Source organism: Podarcis gaigeae, assembly GCF_964106915.1.
Source record: "Podarcis gaigeae genome assembly, chromosome: 2".
In the NCBI taxonomy this organism is placed as follows: Eukaryota; Metazoa; Chordata; class Lepidosauria; order Squamata; family Lacertidae; genus Podarcis; species Podarcis gaigeae.
The window spans coordinates 77,416,541-77,443,238 of record NC_139679.1 but is presented as its reverse complement, the minus strand read 5'-3'; the positions used below and the strand labels follow the sequence as shown (position 1 = coordinate 77,443,238).

Genomic DNA, 26,698 nt, shown 5'->3' with positions numbered 1-26,698 from the left:
CCAAGACATTTAGGTCTTAAATCTGAAGAAATAAAGCTCTGCATAGAAGTTAATATAGCAGTATGCCCTGTTACACAAATTTTGTTCTGATATGTAAATAATATAGCTGTGGTCCCATGAGGCATTTCTCTAAGATTCCCTGGTAAGTAAAGTCATTCATTCTGGTGCTACCATACCAGTACAGGAATGTGTCAAGTATTCCATTCATTTATGTGCCCCTGACACTGCAGATAGAAACCAGCATTAATGGCTAGTCCCTTGGAAGGTGCATCATCTGTGCAGTTACAGATCTGTGCTAACCACAATATGAGACTCCCATCCTCATGGGACAAAGACTTTACCATTATTCCCTTACTGGCATAGGAGCAGGGAGCAGAAGCTATGCTGGTAAATTTGAGTTGAGTAAAGTTCTTTAAGTGATTGATAGATGTGCACACAAGGTTTTCCAGAAGAACCCCTATTTATATGTTTTAACTGTTTCCCTAACTGAAAATATATATAAATTTCAATGTAACTACCATAATTATATTTTAAATTAAAACCAGAGCCTTTCTAGAGATATTCAGAACTTTGCAGAGTTAGAATGTAGCAGACATATTTATCAATGACTGGCCAATGCTGACAGAGCAAGGGGCAAAATGAAGGAGTTCCCCTCAAGGGAAGAAGTGCCCATCGGCCAGTACATATGGGTGTCACCCCAAGCATTCTAATATGTCATGAACCTCTTGACCAAGCTATGTGTACTATTAAGACATCTAAAAAATAGATTACTAGCCTTTTCAATAAAGGCTGTCATAGGCATCATCACTTTTGCATGCTTTTAGTTGAATGGGGTTTGGAGCTTAAATTATGATCAATGGACAATAAAATTTGAACCAAAGCAGCGTTAACTTCAATGTATACTGATCATTCTGAAGAGTGCAGACAGAGAACCTCCAAGAAGCATGCATAACATTCTAGATCATCTTACCATTCATCCTGCTGGCAAGGTGAGAGGGCAATCATAATGGAGCAGTCCTTTGCTGTCATTGCAACTCTGTACTGCTGAACCTGCAACAAAATTAAGACAGGACTCATCTAACAGACAATTACTTAAGAATTATAATGGTGACTCAGCCAATCACAAAAGCAAGCCAGCCTCTTACATCTTTATTGTCTGTATTGTGTGGCAAAACAACAGTATAAATCTTGGCCTCCTGTATACATAGATAAATACTGCAAGGGTCTGCCCCCATTTCAATTTTGCCAGTTGATATGATTTTGCCACTGTTGATTGTACCCATATATTATCTGAGGTATGAGAGAGTCCCTTTCTTGTATTAATCAAGGAAGAGGAATCTAAGTAGTTATTAGGAAGCAGGGCATGCTGCTGGCCCTAGCCCCTACATTAAGCCAATGAAGCCGATGTGTAAGCTTCCATGCAGTCTGCATGGAAACATATACATAGAGAGAGACCTATGCTTGCAAGCCTTCCCCTGGTCAGACACCAACTCTGCATGGATGGAAGAGGCTGTCCCTTACCCACATGAATGGGTCTTATGTTCCTCTACACAATCCTGTACATTTATATATGTTTGGGAATTTGATCAAGCAAAAATCAGATTGTATTCATGCTGTTGTCAAATTATGCCACTGGTAGGCCACACGGGTATAGGTACATTGACTTCATGGGATATTTCACTGTACTCCAAGTAGTCAAGTAACCAATTAATTGACAACATTACAATCCTACCTCTGTTCTACTGAGCCACATGTTGGAGCCTACAACACTAGTAACCAGCAGAGAAATATCAGCCAACACATTTAGCAGACAATTTTATTCTCAACATTAATACACCACTTTTCCTCAAAGTTGCTAATAAAACCAAATCATAAAACAAAAAAAATTAAAGCAGTACTTACACCTGGAGCCTTATTAGAGCTTTAACATGTGCCGGCTCCAGACTTATCTTTGGCCGAACTTTGCTAACTGGAGGCTCCCACTGACACAAGGGGAAGGGGCAATTTTTGACACCAATTCCTCCCACCTGCAGCAACCTATGCTGAATGAAAACAAGCTCTGGAGAGTCAGAGTATTCCCTGGAACAATGTGAAAGGTAGTGCAGAGACGGCAGGGGTAGTGTGGGGGATTGCTCAAAATTGCCTTCCATTTCCTGCCACAGGAGTGTCCAATTAGAATGTTAGTCTCTATTTATATAGCACACAAATGATGCTGTGATCCATCACTTCTGAGTCAAGTAAGCACATAAAGAATTCAAGCATAGGTGGATGGCTTCATCGGTTCCAGGGGCAATACGGGAGAAAGCACTCAGGTTGCGTCAATCGCATCAGCCCCGATACGTGGCAAGGTCAGATGAAGCCCTGTTCCACTTCTAATGCAGAGTGAAATGATTGGGTGGTGGCTATTAACACCAGCATTTTACTTACTAAAAGAAAGAAACCATTTCCTGTTCCCTTTGACCAGGTGTACAGAGGCAAAGGACTTGTATTGTTAATACAAACTGAATTGGGAGTGCAATAAGAATAAACTTATTTTTACTTAAAATTGGTTCAAAGTAAGGCAATGCCTTCCATGCAAAGCTGGTCTTAATATACGGTAACATTAGCAAAATCTGCATAGTAATTAGTGGTGTCACCAAAAATTGTACTTACCTCATCTGTATTATAAAACTAAGCATGATTTGTCTCAGATGTTTTCCTCCAGTTTGGACTGTTATCTGAGCAAGTGAATCATTGTCTGGTAACTTGAACGCTACCACTACACCTTACCCATCAGAAGGCCTTGGAATTCTAGTTCAAACCATGGGCACAGATGCCTTGGGGAACTACATTTCACAAGTACCTGCTGCCTCGGATCATCCTAAGTCCTGAGGAGGGAGGCCTCATAAAGAGGCTTCCAAAGAGATGTTCCTTCTCACTACCAGGCTGAATCTATGTTCAGTCTAGAAAGATCATAACTTGGTGGTAGACCACATGCTATGCATACTGAAAGATGGAGGTTCAATCCCTGGCATCTTCAATAAAAGGAATAAGGTAGCAGATAACAGGGAAGACTCCTGCCTGATACTCTGGAGATAAACCACCGGTCAGATGAGACATCAATGGAATAGATGGACAAACAGCCTGATCTGGCATATCACAACTTTCCTACATTGCCCTTATGTTCAGAAATGTATTTATTTACTAGATGTATACCCTCCTTTTCAACAGGAGTCCTCAGAACAGCTTACAACTTGTATGAAATGCAAATTGATATGTAAAAAGCCAAACAAAATGAGTGCGTCTGGAGCAGGCATCTGGTGTCTGTCTCCTCCTTGTATCTTCTTCACAGAGTAGTTGGTACTAGGTGGCCTGGAAGGGAGGGAGGCTGTCTGCAGCAGGAACCCCATCTTCCCCTGCTTCCCAACAGAGAAGCTGGCATTAGGACTTAGATGTAGATCTTCTGCTATGCTAGGCCCTAGCCTCTCTTTCTTCAGCAACTGTTCAGAACATATGCAAGTATAATAATTATCTGAAAATGGCATCTACAAATAATTAATAAGAAGGAACTTCGGATCCTTGCCTTTGTCAGTGCATATGCTACTGTTCCATCATCTTCAGTTGAGATATCTAGTAGCTTCTCATAGAATGATTCATTATAAGGCCCATCTATCTGTAACACATTCCTTTAAAAAGGGGGGGGGGAACAATTAGAGAACAGGTCAAAAACTAGAATTACATAACTGTATTGCAGATTATACTATATTTGTGTATCATTAAACAATTGCACCAAATTTGTTTCAGCTGCTGTTTTCTTACCGTACATCTAGCTGCTCAAAAAAATGTGTTTTTAACAAGTGAGGCTGTTGCACCCTCTAGTGACCTTTGTCTAAAATCACAAGAGATGAGCAATGGAACTAATATTGCAGAAACAAGGCATCTCCAAAGTAACATTCTAGTCTTTTGCTTTTGAAATAGAACCGGAAATAAAAATGTTGCAGAGCCAAGTGCTTTTGTTCAGGGTTCCGTCTAGTCTGTCATGTCTATTTTAAAGTGTTTTTGTACTGCTGCAAGATGCTCTTCATAGTCCAGACCAACTTGTCAGTCCATTTGTGTGTACTTTGTGTGTACTTTTTGAAATAAGAAATTCAGTATATAAATATTTAGCAACACTCTTGTTTTTTGGGTCTACACTGACTTAGAAAGAAGCAAGTCCCTAACAATGCAGAAGTCTCTCTTTAATTCCTAATGTGAGCAGAATCCACTGGCTTGCATTTACCATTAAATTTTGGTTTAGTCCCCAGAGGTGAGGAACCTATGGCCCTCCAGATGTTCCACTTCCAACTCCCATCACCCCAAGCCAACATGGCCAATGGTCAGGGGATAATGGGAGTTGTCTGGAAGCAGACAGGTTCCCCCACCCCTGCATGTAGTGCTGTGTGGGTGAACCTGAACAATGTCCACTTCCACTGAGTTTAATTTCAGGTTCAAAGAAACTGAGCTTAGTGTTGTGTGAACCAGGAATCCTGGTTTAAAATAAGCAATGGTTAGTAGAAAACGCCATCCCCAGTTTGAAGTTGGCTTGTTTATCAGATACCATTGTTTGTTTTAAACCAAGACTCCTGGTTCACATATAACACTATGTTATATGTTATATTCTTTGAAACCAAAAGTAATATTGGCAGAAAAGAATATTACAACCTCTGCATCAGTCCAAATGTTATATTCCAGAACTGCAGAAATAATCCATATGTCACTAACTCAAATGCCACACTGCAATATTGTTGGTAGATCCACTTCTCAACAGAGGAGGAGTGTGCATTTTATGAGAACCAGCCCATTACTGTCTTTCTTTTCCCAACACAGAAAGTGAATAACTATTACTGTGTTAAAGAAAAGCTGTGTAAATAAAAACAAGAACTGTCAAAAAAGCTATTTTGTGACAGGAGTCCTTTATCCAATGTGGTATGAAAGAAGGGCAGGTCCTAACAATATTGGTAGTGTGGCATTTGGGTCAGTGAACTGTGGGTAATTTCTGCAGTATAACGTCTGGATTTATGCAGAGGTTGTAATATTACAGACCACCTTCTTTACTCAAGACGCTAAGCTAAGCTGTATATTACGACTCAGAGCTGTTCATAGAATGACATCATTGTTTTCTTAAACTGGTAGATCTGAAGGGTCAAATAAATGCAGCATCTTCCCGCAAGCCCTAATCCCCAGTATCTGAACAGGCCCTCCGAGTTTTAAAGAAACCTTAATGAGCCTTTGAGAACAATCTTCCACATTGCTCAGTGAGCTTCACTAAGCTCTACTCCATTCCACTTGACAAGTTAAAAACTGGTGCCATGAAATCTTACCTCTCTTTGGGAAACTCTTCCAAGTATTGCTCCACTCTGTTGTACAAAGGATATACACCCTCAATATCCAGCATATCCAGCATCTGAGCCTGGAGTGTTTTGTAGAGGAGACATTCTTTGGGCAAGCCAGAGGTCTCCATTTTATTTTTGCCTGAAAGGAAAGTATGTTTTCAAAACTGGTTTGACAAAAATATATATACAAACCTCTCTGCTCACAACTAACAAAAGCAAAGTTATGGAGCAGGGGAGATTAACCATGCCCAATTTACTTATTTCAAAACAAAAGCCAGATTTGTACCCCCAGTTCAAAAAAGGAAACAATGGGGCACTGTAATTCAATGTTCAGCTCTAGTTAGAAAGGACATTTCCAAAACAACAGAGAAATATAAGTCCTTTACTGCTCCCAATATTGAGGGAAGATTTATGGTGATATGTTAATACTATTGCAAATGGCATACATTTTTAAATGTCAAGGCCTCAAGTTGTACAATATTTGAGAGTCAATCCTAAGAAGAAATATTATCTTAGCACATTTTGAAAATACCCAGTTTCCCACCCTCAGGTTATTCAGAAGAAAAACTTCACCAAACTGATTTAATTGTTTTTTAATCATGCACATCTTTGCAAATCTAAGTTTTGTATAAAAGACACATTTTACACAGTGTAGATTTTAATGCCATATTCTGGGGGTTCCCAAACTATGGTCCACAGACCATCATTGGTCTGCAAGCTTCATTCAGGTGGTCTACAAGTGTGGCCATGAAGAACAGCAGGAGCAGCAATTGTGAACAGCACGTACAGTGCATTCAGTATTCATATTGATTTTTAATTGTGTTTTTATTGCCACTTTTATTTCTCAAAATTTCAATGTTGCTCTATGTTGATTGTTTCATTAGGGCAAGTACTCCTTATCTCCCACCACATGCTGTTCTGGAGGTTTTCCTACAACCTCATGAGATAATTTAGGGAGGCACAGTGGGAGGAGAGGGGTAAAGCCCCAATGCACAAGCAGAAGTTATTGCACAGGCTTCTGCTGTCAGGACTCATTAGTTGAATCCCGCCCTCATCAATTTTCAAGCAGTCCATGGCAAGGAGGGGAAATGCAGAAGCTGCTGAAATATTCTATTAACTACAGCTCTAAAAGCAACATCATAGGCCTACAGAAACAAAATATGCAAGTTCTACAAGTCTGAAGAAGTGGGATGCCCAGAATTAGCTTTGCGTTTTCTACACTGAAAAATCTCTTGAAAACTCTGCAATATACATGTGAAACACACAGGGCTTTGCAGCAAATAGACAACTTGAAAATTACAGTGCAGACCATCATTTTATCAATGCATTCTGAAAAATGATTACTAAAGTAATTGATTTATTCACATACTTTTAAGTATATTATGCAGACACAGTGGGGAAGCATATGCACATCTAGACTCATACTTGTATGCTTTCCTGAAGGTCGGAAGCATAGCAGATTTTCTGATTTAAAAGCTAAGTACATTATTGGGAAGCCAGAAAACCCAGATTAGACAGAGATTACTTACAGTTCAACCCAGTAGCAACCACACTGACAGCAATGCATATCTTGCTGTACAGTATTTTATCATTTGAATTCTAGATGGGCAGATGAAACTCAGAAATTGCTTACCATTTCTTGCTATTTCTTTACTGAAAGCACTAGCTTCACAGAAACTCCTTCCTTGTGAGGAGGGAACTGTCTTCATATCGCCTGCTTTGCAGGCATCTGTGCTACTCAGTAGAGCCATTGTTATTACATGGATTAATTCTTTCAGAACTGTCCGTGTACAATGAGTTCCATTGACCAGGCCATTTGAAGGAAAGAAAAAAGGCTTCAGGTGGCAAGCAAGTTCATTCAAATCAGAGAGAGCGTCCTCATTATCTTTACAACCATAAATTAGTTCACCATTCTGTAACAGGAAGGAAAAAGAAGTCATACATCTAAAATTTTATTTTTTCATATTAGCAAAATGTATGGAGTAACAGACACTGCATGCTTGTATGTCCTGTGCTTTTGTGGCTTGGAAAACTGGGTTTCAAAGTGGGAAGCTAAGGACTGAATCCTGCTCAGCTGTGAAGCCCACTAAATAACCTTGCATAAGGGGACACTTCTCCTACCTCACAGAGATATTGTCAGGTTGTGAACTAAATGTACAGCAGCAGATCAAGTCTGGGAACAATCTGGGTAGCCAGATTGAAGTGTGGCAGGAGAAAGGTGTGATTTGGCAAGGGAAAGCAGCAGGCAAAGGAAGGAGCAAACACATCTGCAAACTTTAGCTAGAGACTAAGAAGCCATGCTGCTGCTTTCCTCTTCCAAATTTCAGTCTCCACTGCCACTTTTTCAAGAGCTAAGCAGCAACCTGGTTTCTCAGACCTAGAACTACTGCCAAGCATAGTTCCAGCCTCAGCTCTCTGGAAGAAGGCCAAAATACAAACCTAAGTTAAAACAAGGAGCTTATTCAATTGCTAAGTGGGATACTACTAATTATAAGTCATGAGGAAGAAGCTTAGCCTCTGACAGGAAAAAAGATACTTAAACAAATGAAGTTATTGACACAGAACACAACTTAAAAACAAATTAGATAAAGACACCCACTGACTTCAGTGAATTAGTTTAGCCATGTATATTTAGCAAGCAAGTCTTTTTCCTCTCGTTTTCCTTTCTTCAGAATTATCTAATAAATCGGTACAAAGCATATTAACAAATTAATAAAGGCAAGGTTTGTTCAAAACATTATTTGATCATTGTGCTAACATACAGGCTCACCACTGAACAGATCAAATTACTAACAGTACCATCAAAAACTAAAGACAGTCAGCAGAGGGAGACAGGGCTCATGTATGCCATTAATCCACAACTGTGCCATGCAGGTGCAGATTTCAGAATTCTCACTATTTCAGTTTAAAGTGGAACAAGTAATGCAAAACAGAAACATTTGCTTATGAACTTTTGCAGTTTCTAGAATTAAGCTTTTCATGGAGCAGACTCTGCACTTTTAAAACACAGAGTATGTACAGCTATGTACTGGTGTAGAACTAGTCAAGTTTGCTATTTTGGTTTATAATGAGATTAAGTGCTAGATAAAGACTTCCTTTATAGAACAATTCCTTATGTTCACCACACACCTTATCTGAATGCCACTAGGAAGGAAAGATCCTGTTGAATTTGGCTAATACAGGGCTAAAAAATGAGAAAGCAGGCGGGATACACCTAATGAGGACATACGCTTACACAATGGGTGTTTACCCTCTCCTCCCCAGTACATCCCCCCCCCCCCAAAAAAATTGGCTCTGGAGGTTGGGATAATCCCCAGAACAGTATGCAGGGTGGGGGAGATGGAGAACCATTTCATCTGGCTAGCTGAAATGCTTCCACTGACAGAACAATCAGAAGATTATGACTCCCATGGTCTCTGTTGTGGTAGGATTCACCAAAAGAACCATCACAGAAACCGAGGAGACTTGGGAGGACAGTCCGTGCTTGTGTTGAAATGCAATGCTTATCTATAGCTGGCACTGCAATAATAAAGCTGAGTGAGCAACCCTTGGGATCACACTGCACAGCTATTCAGTCATGAAATCAGCAAGTTCTTTTGTTTTATATTAACCAGTTTACAAGTTGCCTGAACCCTAAACTGTGGTTAATCTTGACTATGGTTAACTGAAATAAAGCAGCTTTATAAAACATGTTTGAAGCAGGTCATTTTAGCTAACTATAGGAAAGATTAAGCCAGTTGGACCATGTTTAGACAGGGCAAGTTGCAGTCAATCTAAACAAGAAGTAAACACTTCCAAACACCTTGTAGCACATCTCAAAAGTGTGCAAGCCAAATGCTAAAATATGGCTTAATACAGCAGAACCTTTAGCCCTCAGGTCTAATTAATCCCAACAGGCCTTTGAATTTGGCTAATAAGATCATTTTGAGTAAACACACCAACATGTCAGTCACTGGAATTCATATGATAACAGAGCTTTCTCATCATATGATCTTTGTAGCTGACATTGCAAATATTGGTACTGTGGTACTTAGTACTAAGATCAAAAATAAGCCTCTATGTCCTCTTTGACAGCAACAGGCAGTAGTTTCACACTTCAATTCAACTTTACATAACCATATTTGCACTTCCTCCATTTCCTTGCCTATCTCTACAGATTTTTTTATTTTAGGAAATGAAATAAATAAATAACTTTGTTTCTATATGCATCAATATGTATCCAATTTTTATCCAGTAAAGACTGACCTTGTTGTATTTAAGTCTGTGAGACTAGCAGCTGGTCACCCAGTAAAGCATACTAACAAGGGGGCAACAGACATGGTGAAGAACAAAAACTTATTGCAATTTCCAGTGCACCTTACCTTAAATATTTTTAAGTTATTCTGTGCTTCCTGTAGCAGACTTCTCAAGGCAAAGTGCATTCGCTGTTTATTTCTAAAAGGAAAACCACATTGGACTATTTAAAATGAAGAAAAGATTAGAGGCAAACACTAAAACACTCTTGCTGCCTCTAATCTGTACTCAATATTTCCTTCCTAACCTTCATTCTCAAGAAACCTGCCTCTAATGCTTGGGCATCATCTTCAAGACCTCCTTCTTCAGCAAGGTCTTTCTGAAGCCGCATTTACACTTGCCCGTAACTGCCATTGCCACATTACTTGCCCCTTTGATATCTCCACCAGAACCCACCCTTTTTTCTCTAACAGAGAAGATTCTCAAGCTAGGAATACTGTCCTTGCCTTTCATTCAGCACCTATAGCACCTGACCCTACACAAAATTGAAAAGATTTTTATTAAAAATACAAAGCAATACAGAAATTTAAAAATAAATAAAGTAACAGTAAATAAGTAGTATTAATGGTAGTGATACAAACCTAACACAAAGCATTCATAAAAACGTAACAGCTCTCACCCTGAGAAGAGATCCAGAGGACAATATTTACTTTGCCGTTTCCACTTTCCTTTTGCTACCTGTTAAAACACATTATTTATGAGTACAAGGGGAGATCCCAACTATGTATTCACATTTTCTAGAAAACATCTGCAACAAGCATTACACCCGTAGAACCTTTAGGATCTCAAATATACAAGTAGCTCATGCAATTTAAACTTCAGTGGTGTCCACATGTTATTTGTCATATAACATCACCTGTTAAATGTTAAGATTTTATCAGCTAGCAGTTACTTGTCTTTTGTTTTCTCTAACAAAAGCATTCCGCCTCTAGTTTCACTGTAATGTATAGCATTTTTGCAAGTGCAGACAGCTCCATGCTGATGTGGAAATTCTCCTCCACATAAATCTATATGTTTCTCAATGAAAACAGTATGTCAAGGAACATAAGAAGTTACACTAATGCTTTTTGATGAAGACACAGTGGGTTAAATAAGTTTTTTCATATATTTTTTATCATAAAGGCATTCTAAGATTCATAGAAGTGTAGAGTTGGAAGATGCCACAAGGGTAATCTAGTCCAACCTGGTGCAGTGCAGGAACCTTTCACCCAACATGGGACTTGAACCCACAACCCTGAGATTAAGAGTCTCATGCTCTGGGGTATCCCAGTTCTCAATTACAAATTACACCCAAAAATGCTCAACTAAGAATGGTACTTTACTTATTCCTTAGACAAAACAAAATTATATGCAAGTACTAATCTCCTTAAAATATGTTTCAGTAAAGCAAGCAATAGGCACAATTTCAATAGTTCTTGTTTGGTGGACTGTGCCCAAGATGGAATGTTAGTTCTATCATTTTACTAACCAAAGGGGGGGGGGGGTCTTGTAGATAAGACATTACCTTTAGATGTTGATGCATGCAGTAACGACATACTTTGTGCTTTATCTCCTGTGAAACATGACTGGAGAAAGGGAGGAAGCCACATTTCGGCTGCAAGAATAAATATTTAAATATATTAAAAGTATTAGCACACTTTGTATTTAAAATGCACTATTTGGGCGAGGGGGTCTAAAATGATATTTGAAGTGTCTTTCTCTCTGGATCTAGCCTTTCTCCATAAATAAGTTTTGGTAGAAGTGTATATATTCGCACCACCCCAGATAAATGAGAGCATCAGGATTATCTCTCTTCATGCTCTCTGATTAATATAGAGAAGGGCAACATTAATGATTTCTGATACATCCCAAAGCAGTATCTCCCTCAATACTTGTAAAACATCTCAATTAAACTAACATTTAACCAATCCAACGCATAACTGGTAGTTTTTAGAAAGAGTTACGTGTTAACTGTTCAGTTTTCAGGTTTGTAAATTATTTAAATTTGCATAAATGCCAAAAAATTAACATATGAGAAGAGGTCATTTATACATATCTTTTGCATTATCAAATAGAAATACAAAATCATTCTCTGTAGTCCTGTTGTCTGTTCCTATCTCCTTTGTGACAAGAGCAACTCTCAGCATGAGGGAAAACAGTCTGTATTATTTATTACTATTATTTTTGCTCTAAGCTTCTAATTCTACAGGTTCAAATGTTTATACAAAGTTAAACAACTGGCTGGTATAAAATGTTTCACCCATTATATCAAATCACCTCTTCACTGTACCTCTAATGGTGACACAGAATTCGGACTGTTCACATTCAAAGTACTTTGGGGCCCATAATTTCCAGCAAAATAGCTCCACAGGGAGTTGAAGGGGTGGCAAGACCAAAGAAACAGGGGCTTATACTCTCAGCAACTAGTTATTACTAAACAAAAAGTGAGTATACAAGAACAGGCCTTGGCTCCAAGAATTTAAAATGAGACACATTTTTCTTGACAGACCAGCTGCCAGGCGAATGGGGCTGTTCAAAGTTGAGGGGTTTTTTTTGTTATTTTTTGCTTTTTAAATCCTGACAGACTCACCTTAATCTCTACACAAAGTATTGGTCGATGTTCAACAACATGTAGCCTAGTAAGGTTAGGAAGGCACATAGCATAACCACTAAGAGCATCCATGTCTTTATCACAGCGAGACTCTGTGGATAAAAAGAAATAACTGTTTGCATCCATGTTCAGTGCTGAAGTGTTATGGACAATACAAATAAACTCACAGCCATCAGTTCACCACCTTTAAGAGGAAATGTTCTCTTACATTACACTGTAGAAGATTTTTCCAGAAATAGTCTCTCCCACATCTGTATCCATCATGAAATGCAATAAGTAAAAAGAAAATAGACAGGAACCCACATTACACTGCTTCGCCTGCATGCAGGAGATACTCCTGCTTCATTTACCTTCGTGAATATACTGAAATCACACAATGTTGTTCCACTGCTTAACATAAGCGTGCCTTAAAATTCTAGTCAGTACTTGGATGTGAAGCTGCCTTAGAGCCCAAGTGTAAGCTACTCTGGACTTCAAAGGAAGTGCCCCTATAAGTGTAATAAAACCGACCAATAGAAGAACTACACCAAATGTTTGGGAGTTTAAGCAGAAAACACCTTTGATGTGGCTTTTGTGAACCAGCACAGTCAAGCCAAACATTCAAAAATTTGAGTAAAAGGGATCTCCAAGCATGTTTTCACCTATATAAGAGCAAGAACACTTTGCATTTCACCCAAACAACCTGCCTCTTTAATTCATTACAGTCCACCCCTCTAGCAGGCATCAAAAATACTTTTAGAAAAAGCCATTCTCTCCCAATCCCATCTTCTTCAGAAGCAAAATTAAGTATCACTCTTTACTCATGTCTCCTGAAGTAAGTGCAAGAAAGGCAGACCCCATAAACATGTAGTGGGAGACACAAGGTGCCACAGTCATTCAGGCAAAAAGAACTGCTACATCAAGCATGATGTAGCACCAATGCTGCTGTGCACAGACAACTTGACAGCCACAGTAAGCTAGCAGGACACTTCAAATGCAAGGACAAACTGGATTTTGTGGATTTATTCCAGAGAGGATGTCATATGTGTGAAGCAGGACGAACAATCTTGAGGCATGGTTCCATTGCTTAAGTGGTCCAGCAAACCCTGCATTTTCAAAGCACTTAGCTGGTGTGATTACACTTACTACAAATGTTTGCATCATACAACATCTAAGAGGTTCTGATTTTTACCAGCTACGCACTAATAAAACAGGACTTCCATTAAGTTATTCGCACAACTGGAAACTATTTTGTAAAATTTTCCATAAACACAGAAAGATCTCTTTGAAGTCCAGAATTATATACAATCTTTAGACTAAAAGCATAATCTATTAACATCTTTGTACAAGACGCTGCAAAAGCAACTACTACTTAGAAAGAACTACAGTGGTACCTCGATTTACATATGCTTCAGGTTACATACGCTTCAGGTTACACACTCTGCTAACCCAGAAATAGTACCTCGGGTTAAGAACTTTGCTTCAGGATGAGAACATAAATTGTGCTCCAGCGGCGTGGCAGCAGGAGGCCCCATTAGCTAAAGTGGTGCTTCAGGTTAAGAACAGTCCTCTGGAGCGAATTAAGTACTTAACCCAAGGTACCACTGTACATTAACTACAGGACAGTAAGGCCAGAGGCAGTTCAGCAAATCTTTTAAACCGACCAAAGAATCAATGTGGTACCATGGCTAAGCTTCTGGGCTTCAACATGGGAAACCCACATTAAGTCGCTGCTGACTATGAGGCACAAACAGCTTTAACCTACCTCAGAGTAATTGTTGAGGCTACAAGTGCTGCTCTGAGTTCTTTGGAGGAAGGAAGGGTAGAATAAAATTGCAGGCAACATTATTCTGTCAAAAGCCTCCATGAAGTTTACTACAAGAGGTCAATAACTTTGTTTTGTGTCCCTTCTCCAAAGCAACATAAATGCCAGAGAAAGTTCAGTCAAGTGCAGTTATAAATAGAGCATAAGCTATTTTCTAGCCAGAGTGTTTTATAACATTCAACATGCATAGTTTTAACTTTCCTTTTGCAAATGCTTCCCAAAGTTAGAGAATTTGGTTTGTTGAAACTATATGCATGAATACCAGCACATCTTTGAAAGCTTTACAGAAAAACCACTGTTATTTTATGCACTGGTTGTGAAGTAGCTGCTTGAGAAATGCAAGCCTGTAAATTTACCTGACCTGACAGAAGAATCTGCACCATGCTGCAGAAAATGGCTAACTTAACAGGTGTGACACCTAGAACAGAATTTATCTGAGCCAGCAACACTGCACAATATTGTTAGATCTAAGAAGAGAAGTGAATAATTCATCCACCAGGATTATATGCACAAATAAATTAGGCTCCATTAATCACAGGAACTGGAATTTCACCAGGACTAAGTGACCCACCATTCAAATATTAAGCAAATTTTCTCCCTCTTAGCAAGGCCTCGGGTTGTGTATCATTTTGCATCCAAATACAAATGCGCCAGCTTTACAAAAACAATACGCCATTGTACTATTTTTTTATCCCTAATGAGGACAAGTTTATTTTAGGGCAAGTTTATTTTGAAAGAGGGATTATATTCTTTATCATCTTGGTGATATAACATGTTTGCATGGGCCTGGCTAACTTTTCAGAAACACCACCTTAAACTATTAACCAGCACAAGCTTCACTGCCAAACAATTCGATTCAAATGCAAACATACACCATAACTGAAACACTCCTTTAGTAAAGTTTTAGTGCCCAATTTAACAGCAAGTTAAACAGATGATCACACCTGCTACAAAAACAGAAACTCAACTCCACAAACATTCCATGGGAAGTATGGATGGAGAGAGGCAATGCATACAGGGAATTATTCAGGTTATGCTTAATTTAGATGCATCTGTAGACAGAGGTAATTGAGGGCAGCACCTACCTTTATTAATTTCACAAAGGGGGGGGAAATCATTTTTGTAGGGTTATTCGGGGGGACAGCTGTTTTGCCCCCTAACAAAAATCCTTGGACAAGATGAAACTAGTAAACAATATGAGAATCAGGTGGGCAGAATCCATCCAAATTTCATTTATGCCCCAGGTGCATAAGAAAGACTCAAATGAAAACAAAGGGCTCACATACTTGAAAAAAAATAACTGGAGGAATTGATCTAGCCAGAATATGTCTCACTTTTGGAGGCAGCATGTGACATTTTCTCCTCACCCTTCACTTCCAGGAAAGAGACTCACAGTCAGTAGTAGTCTTCAGAATTCCGGTGCTCCGTTCCAGAGCAGTGCACAAAGATGTTTCTCTGTCTCCAAGGAGGGAGGGTGCTCAGAAAAGCAACCCCTATACTCTGCCTCCAGAAATAAGGACACATAACAGCCCCTTTTAGCCTTTCAGGAAGTGGGAAAAGTAAAAACTCTCACACACCAACCCCAAAATTGAGGAGGGTGCACACATGGCTCTCTTGCCTGCTCAGTTGGGAGGCAATTCAATTCTCTCAGGCAACCAAGAAAGCATTTCCAATACTGACTGACGTGTGTGACACATTTTGCAATTCTATATTTTTTTAAAAGCAGACTTCAGATAAGGCACACTCCATATTTTGTGCAAGTAGTCATGCCATTATTTTAATTCCTTACCTGGCCTCTCTGACTGGATCTTTAAACAAAGCTGTTTCAGAAAGTCCAAAGACAGCTGCACAACCTCCTAAAGAAAAAAGGAAACATCATTGTACACAATGAATTGCACAGTTGCAACAAAGTGAAAGAGCACTGACTTGAAACAGAGTCACTTTGAGGATTCTTTAGGTGGAAAGGTGGAATAAAAATAGACAAAAATTTACATGACATTCCTATAGTGGGGAAAAATAGTTTTGTCTGGCAATCTTGCCCAACTCTTCTTATAAAACCGTAATTGTGACAAATGGGACATTCCTAGTAAGAAGTACTCATATTTACATTAACAGTTTGTCCCATTCATCACTATGTTCTAAGCATAATTACATCTTTTCCCTCTCCTAAGCACTTCTGTAACCACAGCAGTGACTGAAAAAATGTCTTCACATTTTAAGTTTATCAGTCATTAAGTCATTAATCATTAGCATTAAACACTCCAGCTGGAATTCAGGAGAATAAATTAAGTGGAAAGTCCCCAGCGCTCCATCACCTTTCCTTGAAGAGACAAGGCTGATTAGGCTTTCCACTGAACTCAAAGGAGACTCCGATCTTAAGCAATATGCACTTCTTAGGAATATTCAGGTTACTGCTGAATATTTAAGTAGGTGTTGTGTATTTTCTCTTTTATATCTAAGCAGCAATCAACAAGAACAGTTTTAAATTTTTTGATCAATTGATAATGAAGCACAGAAAATGGCCCTGTAAGAGTAGGGCAGTTTTTCTGATAGGTCAACTTTCTAACTATGCATTCATCCTTCCTGCCCTTTTTCATAAAAGGAGCCCAGGGAATCAGACAATACAAAAAAATTAAAGACATTAAGAACATACACATCAGAGAAGAGTTCTCCTTGGAAGAAACAGTAGTCTGATATAAAGGTAGCATCATGATAATCGGGGGGGGGGGTCCTCTTTTCCTTCAAATATAGAGCTTTGATACAACATTTTCATATGGAAGTAGTATACAAGTTACATTTTTCTTCAGAGATTCTTTTCACATAAACATTTTAAAACCTTTTTTTTTAAAAGGAGTAAATATTTACTGCATTCCTCAACTGAAGAATAACCTATCAGAATTAGGGTATTTTAAATTTCAGTAGTAGAATTAAGATTGAACATTCAATAGTCACAGGAAACTCACACACGCTCCTGTTGCTACTCTACTGCTCAGTCTATGCTGCAAAGGCGAGCACAACTAATCCTAGAGATACATAATAGACATTTTGTCCACTGCTCTATGTTCTATATGAGCAATCTAAAAGCAGGTTAAATATGGAGATTGAATGCAATGTTCCTTCATACAAAAACCAAACCAACCAGTTTGGCTACAGATGTTAACAAAAACATAACAGTAGGAAAACACTAAATGAAACAAGAAATAATAGTTACCCCATGGTGAACATACTTCTCCCCAAAAAACTGCTTCATTATATGTTTGCCAAAGTATACAATGTTCTGAAGATGTTGGAAGATTTCTTCTGGTGTCTAAAAAACAAATTATAAGTTACTGTTGAAACACAGATTATGCAGCATTACTAGATAACAGTTAAATCCACTTAGAAACAACATCTGAAAAAGATTACAGTGGTACCTCGGGTTAAGAACTTAATTCATTCCGGAGGTCTGCTCTTAACCTGAAACTGTTCTTAACCTGAAGCACCACTTTAGTTAATGGGGCTTCCCGCTGCCACCATGCCGCCGGAGCACAATTTCTGTTCTCATCCTGAAGCAAAGTTCTTAACCCAAGGTACTATTTCTGAGTTAGCGGAGTCTATAACCTGAAGCGTATGTAACCCGAACTACCACTGTACTTTAAATTTGCAAAGTCCACAACACCCACCATAAGCTACCAAACAAAATGGTCTTCTTCACATGTCATATTAGTCAGAAATGAATTTAAATAGAAGTGACACTTTGCTTAAATCTTCTTGCTGTACGCAGTGGCGTGGCAAGGCAAAAGAGGCAATTGCTCTGGGCACAAAATTCTGAAGGGGCGCAACCAGGTGTCCTCACCCGCTCATCAATGTCATGTGGCTGAGCTCCTGCAGCTGCAGAGAGGCAAGCTGCAGCCGGGCCAGGCCTTCGGCCAGGCCTTTGTCACGACAAGCCATATACTGGCTTGTGTCCCTGTGGAGTGGCAATAGTAGAAGTGGGAGAAAGGCACAATGACGGATTTTTAGCAGTGTACTCAAGCATTATTTATTATTATTTATTAAATTTATATACCACCCCTCATCCAAAGATCATAGGGAGGTTTACAACATAAAACAGCATGCTGCATGTTCATATCAAACCATATTTTTAAACTATGGGTTAATGTGACATTATAAGCAGCAAGTTTTTCTACTACTGCTCCCATATGCAAAACCTGATTTTCAAAATCCGGTTAGCAAAGACACTTCTCCACAGGGGGATCTAACCGATTATCAAACTGTGTTGTAAAATCCCAAGTCTTCTGCAATACTAATATGCATTGACTTTGTTTCTTCTACTGGAGCCATTTTTGCTTATTACAATGAAATAATTCATATGAATAGTTACTATTCTACAGTGGTTTTCATTGAAGATCATCAAAAGCACGTTTATCAAGATCTGGCAATACTGTATCTCAATCTACTAATTGGTTAAAAGCCCAGCTAATCAAAGGATTGCAAATCCTCAGATCTCTGATAATGTTTTAATCAAGCTGCTGTTGGTTTTTTAAAAATATAATGCTGAGGCCTCCTTGAGCTCACAGAAAGTGGGAATGAAAATTAATTCTCCTTTTTAAATAGAACTAGCTGAAATTTCTTTGGTGGGAAACAAGAAGGATAAAAGGGAATAACAAATGATAATGGTCTCACCTTGTCTCGATTTGGAGGAAACTTCAAAAAACGTAGTACCACACAACGCTGAAATTTAATTTAAAAAATGAGTGAATTAATATAGATTTGTAATTTGGAAAACAAGCTGTACCAACCCATTGCAGTAAAATAATTTGCACAAGTAAACCACTTTATCTATTAAGCAGGGGCACTGTTGTATGTGGCAGGGCTCAGGATTCCTGCACTTTTCTACCTTTTAAGTTTTTTATTTTGTTTACAGGGCAGCTAGGCTCAATGCAAAGTGTAGTGCCCATAAGATCCCAGCCATCCACTATCTTAATTTGCAAATTTGTGTTGTAAGTCTATTTCTGAATCCTTTAAGTACTTAGCAGTGCCCCTGCTTTTAGGGGAAGCAAGCATACATTTGCTCAGTATTCTGTGCATTCTTTATTTAGTTATCAATGCATTGACAGGTGACAAACAAAACATATCAATTGATTTTACTGGATCAGATCAGCAGTCCATTTAGATTGGGAACTGTCAACCTGGCACCTGCAAAGGTCTTTACTGGTGCTCTAGCCAGAGGCCCTAGACTATAAACTTTAATTAATTTTTTTAAAGTGTCTAGCACTCCAAGAAAGAAATTTATAAAGCAAAATATGCAGGTATTTGTAGCAATTTCTGTGAAATAAGCCAATCTGGCTGCTCCTGTTCCTCAGATATTTTAACCAGTGAAGTCAGTGATAAATGAGTTGTTTGGATACCAGGCAGCAGGAATCACAGGGCTCCTGCTCCTAAAGACCTGCTGTATTCTCTTCCTTTTGAATGCACGTTCCCTGGAATCTCTGTAGTTTGCTATTCCTTTTCCCCTAGCCACCAGGATAGATCTTCCCTGTGATAGGTTTGAGATCAGGTAGGCCCTAGAAGTTATTTTCTGCAAATATGAGCAGAGGTTAAAGACTGTCTCAAAAATCAGAATGTGCCTGCCTTGATTAAGTTCAACATCTCCCATCTTCAGTGCAAGAAAACAGAAACAACTATCCTAGAATCAATAAAAATATGAAAATCTGTACATGGGGTACATGTATTTAGCCTGAAGACCAAAAAAAGAAATATCTAAACAGTTGTAAGAGAAAGTTTTATAACTGCCTGTGTTTCAGAGAGCCATTATTTAAGTTAATACTACTGTATATACTCGAATATAAGCCGACTTTTTCAGCATATTTTTAATGCTGAAAAAGCCTGCCTCGGCTTATACTCGAGTGAGGGGGGCACCTGCAGAGGGACGAGGGCAGGCACAGGAGCCGCGGCTGGTAGAGGCGCTGTGCTGCGCCTCTCCCAACCAGGCTCCTATGCCTGCTCTTGCAAGTGGCAGAGGAGGTGGCGGAGGGACAAGCGGCTGCTCATTCCTCCTCCTCCGCCTTTTCCACTGTCGGCAGCGGTGGAATGAGCAACCCAAAAGCAGCCTTTTCGGGCCGCTTGTTCTTCCTACTCCGCTGCCGTCACCACCAGGTTTGTGGTGTGGTGAACCGGCCTATACTCAAGTCAATAAGTTTTCCCAGTTTTTTGTCCTAAAATTAGGTGCCTCGGCTTATATTTGGGTCGGCTTATACTCGAGTATATACAGTGATTTTGTGTTTTTTATTCTGCTTTTATCCTTCTATTGTCTGTTGACATGTTATCTTATGAATTTGTATACACATCAAACTTTGAAAAAAGGCAATACAGAAGTTTAACATGTTCTGCAGACCTAGTCAGTATTTAAAAAATAACACATTTATGCAACCTGTATTATTCTCCAAATCTCAGACCTTTTAGGCATTATTTTCAATATGTAGATAATGATCATTACTTTAATACAAAATACATTTATTTTAGTCCATAAGTGGTATTTTAGAAATAATGTATCCCTCTATGCTTTATAGCAACAGAGGTTGCATGCACATCTATTTTACAGCTTTTCTCCTTATGGAGACACATAAAACACAACTATTCATAAACATACAGTTTATCAGCTGTTACGGAAACCAACTAAATGCTCTTATAGAAATATTTCACAAATAGGCACTAGAAGTGAATTTTGTTATTTCAAATTCATTTACCTTATGTCCTTTGCTGGTGTATGTGCAATACTTCCTTGAAAGCTACAGGAAGCAAAGATTTCCTCACTTTGTTTACAGTAACATGGCACTGAATTTGCCAGGCTTGAAATCAAATCAAGTTTTTTAAAAAAAAACAAAACAAACCTAAGACTTAAAGTTGCACAACTAAGTAACATTCTGCTGATATTCCATGTTTTTCAAGAATTTTTATGTTTAAACTATTTTTCTAACTTGCTTTCTTATTTACTCTGAAAAGTACAAGAATAAAATACACAGCAAATGAACTTTTTAATAACAGAACTAGATTCCAGTAAATTCTTCTGTTTCTTACAGCCAAATAGGATGATTTTCAAAAGCCACATCTGTGGTCAGCTACAGTTAAAATGTTTACCATACTGCTGATAATCCAGATTTTATTCAAACCAGCAGGGCTGCGTGTATTGTTCCCTTGCTTTTGTTCAGGCTAACATTGTGCCAAGAATGCAATACAAAACATGATCAGTTGAGCTTGGTTTTTATAGAACTAATCATTCTGGTGGTGGGGGAGAGGGGACATGATGTTGGTACTTCTGATGACCACGTTTGAAATGGGTTTTTCCACCGCATCGTAGAGATGCAAACAAATGGATAATATTCTTGACCAATAAGACTACTACTTCAATTTGTGTTTCTCAACATCTTCAAGCAGTGGCTGCATATGTAATGAAGCCCTCTCTTCAAAATGTTCTCTTTGTGTATAGGAAAACTATTAGAGTGAGGCACATGGTGTTGCTCCCTTGGAAATTTCAAAGCAGACTTCACAGCATACATCCCTCACACTCATTTCTACTGCAGCAACCCTTAAAATAAAAGGGAGTGTTAATTTAGCTTTAAGCAACAAGAAGAATTTGTCCTTAACTTGGGAACACTAATTCTGGCAATGCTCAAGACCACCTGTTCTGTGAACATTTAATCAGCAAGCCTAGACATTGGGTAAAAGCAATTAAAGTAGTTTATATATTCAAGCTCTGGTGCCCATTTAGCATCAAATTGTCTCTTAACAAGAAGTGAAGTTGCTTCTTAATTCATTAATATGGTCTCTGGGGAAACTTAGTTTATTATACTGTCCTTGTTTCCAAAATAACAAAGGCAAAAATGAGCATTTAATGAATGGTATTGGGCTCTGACTAGTACGATGTAGCACTACAGGGCAATTTGGTTCTTAAGAATAATTTATAATTTAACAACAGACTCAAGATTTTAATAAGATTAGTATCAGTTGCTTCTACATTATATGTGGTTACAATGACACTGATCAAGTAAAAAAAAATCTGTATAACTTTCAACATGATTACAGCCCTACACAAGCAAGGCTGTAAACAGGGAGAAAGTGATGTACTGAGGGGGGCAGGGCTTGGCAGAACACCGAAACTCTCCCTTGCATATTTGCTTACATGGAAGTAAAATGCTTGCCTGAATATTTCTATTATTGTAAGCTTACTAGCACGTGCCTCACATTTTCCGTAGGTTCATCTTACTAAAAAATGATTTTTTCAAATTATTGAAGTAAATAGGAGTTTGTCATAAAGCTGTAGCTACCATATAGTCACAATACTATAAATTAAGTGAACATCTATTTTCAACAGTGAAAGGAAGATTTCTTTCTGAGATTTAGTGTGACCTGCTTTTGAAAAAGACAGATTTAACAATTGAATTCTGTGTCTAACAATGTATTGGAAACATGTGAATATAACTGGATTAAGAAAACTGTGCAACTCCTCTAATATGAAACCCCAGCCCCAGTTCAAAAACATCATTTTCCAAAAAGGAATACAATAATGCTTTTGCAAGTCCCATTGTTCTGTCAGGCAATTAAGGTGCGGGAGGAAATATTTGTTGGTCAAGGGAAAATATTTGTTGGTCAACACAAGGGAATTGAGCTACTTCAGTTTTATCATGAGTTCACTAGTCAAAAATAAATACCAACTGTTTATTGTGATTATATTAACCATGTTGTGGAAGTAGCTGTGCTATAAGTCCTTACATGCAGTCTTATGCATGTTCCAGCAAGCATCCCACAGTTCCCACAATATTTATGTAACCAGTTGCTTAAGGGAAGTGCCTAAGTACTTCCTGTGATAGGCTGTAAATACAGCATTCACACTTTATTTCTCCTAAACAAAACATGTTCAGGAAGCTGATAACAAGCCCCAAGTTCTACCTTCGACACTGAAAAGTTGTCTGCACAGCAGAGTTGCACAAACTGAACTTCATGGCTTAGCATTATTTCAAAACACAATAATTACTGAATGCCTTACTACTCCAAATGTCCTGTTGTATGTCAGATTTTAGTACACACACTGCTGTTCAACTGATGCTGAAATTGACAAGGACACACATATGCACCATTATGCGTGAAACATGCATTTGGTAGCTACCACATACTAGTATATTTTCAGCCCTGCTGCTATTACTTTGGTTAACTGAAAATCCAACTGTATTTAGGTATCACATGCAAGTATCTTGGCATCACAGAAAGATACGAGCCTCATATCCTAGTAACTAGTTTCTTCAGCTTATCCAAATGCTGGGAACAGAGAGATGCAACTATGCTGAACATCAAGCACTGCACCAAAACTAGCTCAGCATATTATATACACCGAGACTTGGGTGAGAACAGCACTGGGCAGATCAATAAACTTTGTGCACAAAAGGAAAAAGCAGCAGAACCTGCTCAGACCTTTTCCGTGTGCATATTCAAGCTCTGTTACAAAGAGGAGAAGAACAGGATCAGCAAGGGACAGAATATTTCACGGAATACCGTGCAAATATACAATTCTTCACACACCTGTTTCCTTTTTTCTACCCCTGCCAATGGAGGAGCAAAAAAAAACTAAAATAGTTACTCAGAGGCACTGCACAAAGGGCTTTGCAGGCATCAGCCCCTTTAGTCCAAGCCCCACATCTGATATCAAACATGCCAGGCATAGGCATAGGCTTGGGCAAAACTGCCTCATGGACCAAGTGGGCAGACTTGGCAAGCCAAATTAGGCCCATGGACCAAAGGTTCCCCATCCCTGATGCCGGCACATGAATTTATCTCCTCTCATGCAGGTATTTCCCCTCCTTTGTTTTTTTAACAAACTATGATGAGCATTACATCTACAATAAAGCTAATGCTAACCACAGTATACCCAAACCACAGTTTGCAACCATGATTTCAAAAAAATTAACTGATTTGTTGACAATAATTAAAATTGAAAATGCCAATTTAGTTGTAATGCTAACCACAATTAGCTTTGAAAGATAAAGAGATGAGGGAGGGATTAGGCAACTGGGCAGAGTTACATTTGCACTAGACCCATGTTTCAGGGATTAATTACTTGCACAAGTCACATTTCTAATTCTTTAACAGGCAGGTAAATATATTCAGTTGTTGGCATCTGTCTGTTTCAAGAGACAATGGGGTACACCTCTGGGGGTAAAGTCAAAACGCTGCTGTAGCAGCACCAGCGTGACCTTGGGGCGCAAGCCTGGACAGTGTGTATGGAAATCCTGGGCTGCCCAGACAACAATACCCCCCTCTCGGCATAATGATGTGGTCCAAAGGAAAGCAGAACAATATGTTTGACAGCAGCTTGGCTGCAAGTGTTGCCAGAAGGTGTACAAGGCACAATCTAATCGCCTTAAGGACTCCACTCCAGATTTCTTCTCCAGAAGATATCCCTCAAGGCAGAGGAAATTTAGGATCAGTTTTCCTTCTCCTAGATGGGATACCTTCCCATGTTGATGAGCCCCATCTGTCCCTCACTTCCCTCTACAGCACATGCAGAAACCACCTTCTTGGCCATTGGGCCCGCTATTGGTTTCATCCACTCAATCTGCTGGAAAGTGTCTACATACAGGAGACGTTCCTAAGTCACCAAGGTTTTGAGATCCATTAGCTACCCTCACCTGGTTTAGCCAACTAGTCAAAGCCGTTTCCTTGGGTATGGCTGCTGTTGCATGCTGAGCTGGCAGCATCTAGGAGTCACTTGTGAGAGCTGAGTGCAGGGTGGGGACCAAAGGTGAACAAACTACTCCAAAAGAAGCATGATGAGGGGAGGTACTACCCCTCCCCTAAAACCTAGTACACACCATATATATTCAGTATCAAGTCAGCAACAACATCATTCAACTTTCTTTTAGGAGCACTAAAACAGATGGTTATGGTTGTGCCAAATAATGGGAGACAAAGGATGCTTAGATTCTTATTTATCAACCTGAAGTTACAAGCCAGACTTCAATTTATCAGAGATAGAAAGCAGCCATTGCTTCTTTTTCCCAGAACCCCAAGTATATATATCACAGCCGCACATGTGAGGGACATTTTCATCCTGCAATATTAATCTTGAAACCAAGTCTATAAACTAACCTCATGGCTGTATCAGCCTAATTTCTTACAAGTTGCTTCCTCTTCCTCATCACCCTTTCCCCTGCTTTGTGCAAAATTTTGCCTGAGGAAAGGTTTTGGAGAATTTGAAAGCCTGTCATGTTTTTGTGACATTCTTGGTTGGTCCCAAAAAAGGTACCATAATGCTATAATATTAATAATCACATGTACATTTTTATTCCACTCCAAGAAGCACATACCCCCTTCACATATTATCCTCATAACCACCTTGTGAGGTTACGTTAGGCTGAGAGCAAGCTTTGTGGTTGAGCACGGATTCTAGTATGAGTCTCCTGGTCTATATTACATTAGCTGGAGGGAATCAATAGATGAAACACAACGAAAAAAATCTCAATTAGCACAGAGCTTTCATTAGATTACACCTTCCTAGAAAACAAGTCTGCCATTTCATAAAATGTACTACATTTGATGTGTGAAGAAAGAAGACATTTGTGTGAAACACACCAGCACTTTTAAATAGTGACTTGCACCATTTTGGAATTTTTCCTCCTGCCATGGTGCAGTGAATAGCCTTCCTCCCAGGACATCATAGCCATTTTCCCCACTTATTTTGTCAGAGGTGTAAGAGCTGCTCCACAACCATGACTCAGGCCCTTTCCAGTCAGCTTTAAGATAACTTGCTTTTAATACTCTTTCTCCTCCCCCAATCCCTTTTCAGCACTGAAAAAGAAAGTCACTCAGCTTGAATTATCACAACGCAACACACAGTGTGATTAAGGACCATGGGCATCCAATAAAAACGATGCTTCTCTGGCACACAAATTGGGGATGGCACCCATTTTGGCAGGGATGGAGCCTTCAGCTACATATCTTTCATGTACACAGTGAGTTTACCTATACAGTACATGAGTTTCCAAAACTTACTCCCCTCCCCACAAAAAAAACGAATATCTGATTTGCTGATCAACTGCGATTAGAGTTCGTTGTCTCTACACAGTTTTTTGTTGTTATACTTTAAGATACCAACTTCTTTCAAAGTCTGTTAGCTTAACGAAAGCGGTATAAAAATGTTTTATGTCCCCCACGCCCATCCCCAAAAAAAGTGTTACGGAGAATGTCTGATTTTACCGTTATGCTTCTGAGGGGAGCGAGAGGAGGAGGAGAAGAGGCTGTTGGACCACTTTGCTCACCCGCTGATGAAGGAGAAAGGCGAGCTTTCCCGGCGGGTGTCCTTCCTCCCTCCCCTCCCCGCCTCCCCGGGGCACCTCTTCAGAGGCAACGGAAGCGGGGAGCAGCGGAGGGAGCCCTGAAGAGGTGAAGCGGGAGGAACTGACGGGCCTTCAGTTCCCTCCTTCTCCGCCCCCCTCTAACTGACCGGCCAAAATTTCCGTTAAGGGTGGAAGGCGGGGGAACTGAAGGGGAGCTGGGTTTTTGTTTTGTTTTTTCAAAAAAGGAAGAAAAAAGCCCGAACCGTTAAGCACGAGACTCAGGAGAGCGGTTGGCAGCTAACCTCAGGCGCGCGCGCGGAAAGAGGCGGCCGGCGCCTTTTTTCTTTTTTAC

The 26,698-nt window shown here is 39.3% G+C and overlaps 1 protein-coding gene across 4 annotated transcripts in view; it reads right to left on the bottom strand.

Moving 5' to 3' along the window:
* The window catches only part of IPPK (inositol-pentakisphosphate 2-kinase), a 35,694-nt gene that overhangs the window by 3,468 nt on the left and 5,528 nt on the right, over window positions 1-26,698 (bottom strand). Inside the window, exons 1-12 of one of the 4 annotated variants that reach the window (XM_083726825.1) lie at window positions 26,267-26,621; window positions 18,704-18,751; window positions 17,250-17,345; window positions 15,828-15,894; window positions 12,214-12,326; window positions 11,149-11,238; window positions 10,264-10,322; window positions 9,713-9,785; window positions 6,985-7,264; window positions 5,340-5,490; window positions 3,563-3,665; window positions 971-1,050 (exon numbers count right to left, since the gene is read on the bottom strand). In XM_083726825.1, coding sequence (XP_083582951.1) covers window positions 971-1,050; window positions 3,563-3,665; window positions 5,340-5,490; window positions 6,985-7,264; window positions 9,713-9,785; window positions 10,264-10,322; window positions 11,149-11,238; window positions 12,214-12,326; window positions 15,828-15,894; window positions 17,250-17,288 — 1,055 coding nt within the window. In that variant the 5' untranslated portion in view covers window positions 17,289-17,345; window positions 18,704-18,751; window positions 26,267-26,621. Of the gene's footprint in view, window positions 1-970; window positions 1,051-3,562; window positions 3,666-5,339; window positions 5,491-6,984; window positions 7,265-9,712; window positions 9,786-10,263; window positions 10,323-11,148; window positions 11,239-12,213; window positions 12,327-14,399; window positions 14,506-15,827; window positions 15,895-17,249; window positions 17,346-18,703; window positions 18,752-26,266; window positions 26,622-26,698 lie in introns of those variants that run through there. The other 3 variants (XM_083726826.1, XM_083726824.1, XM_083726827.1) reach the window with 3 other exon arrangements.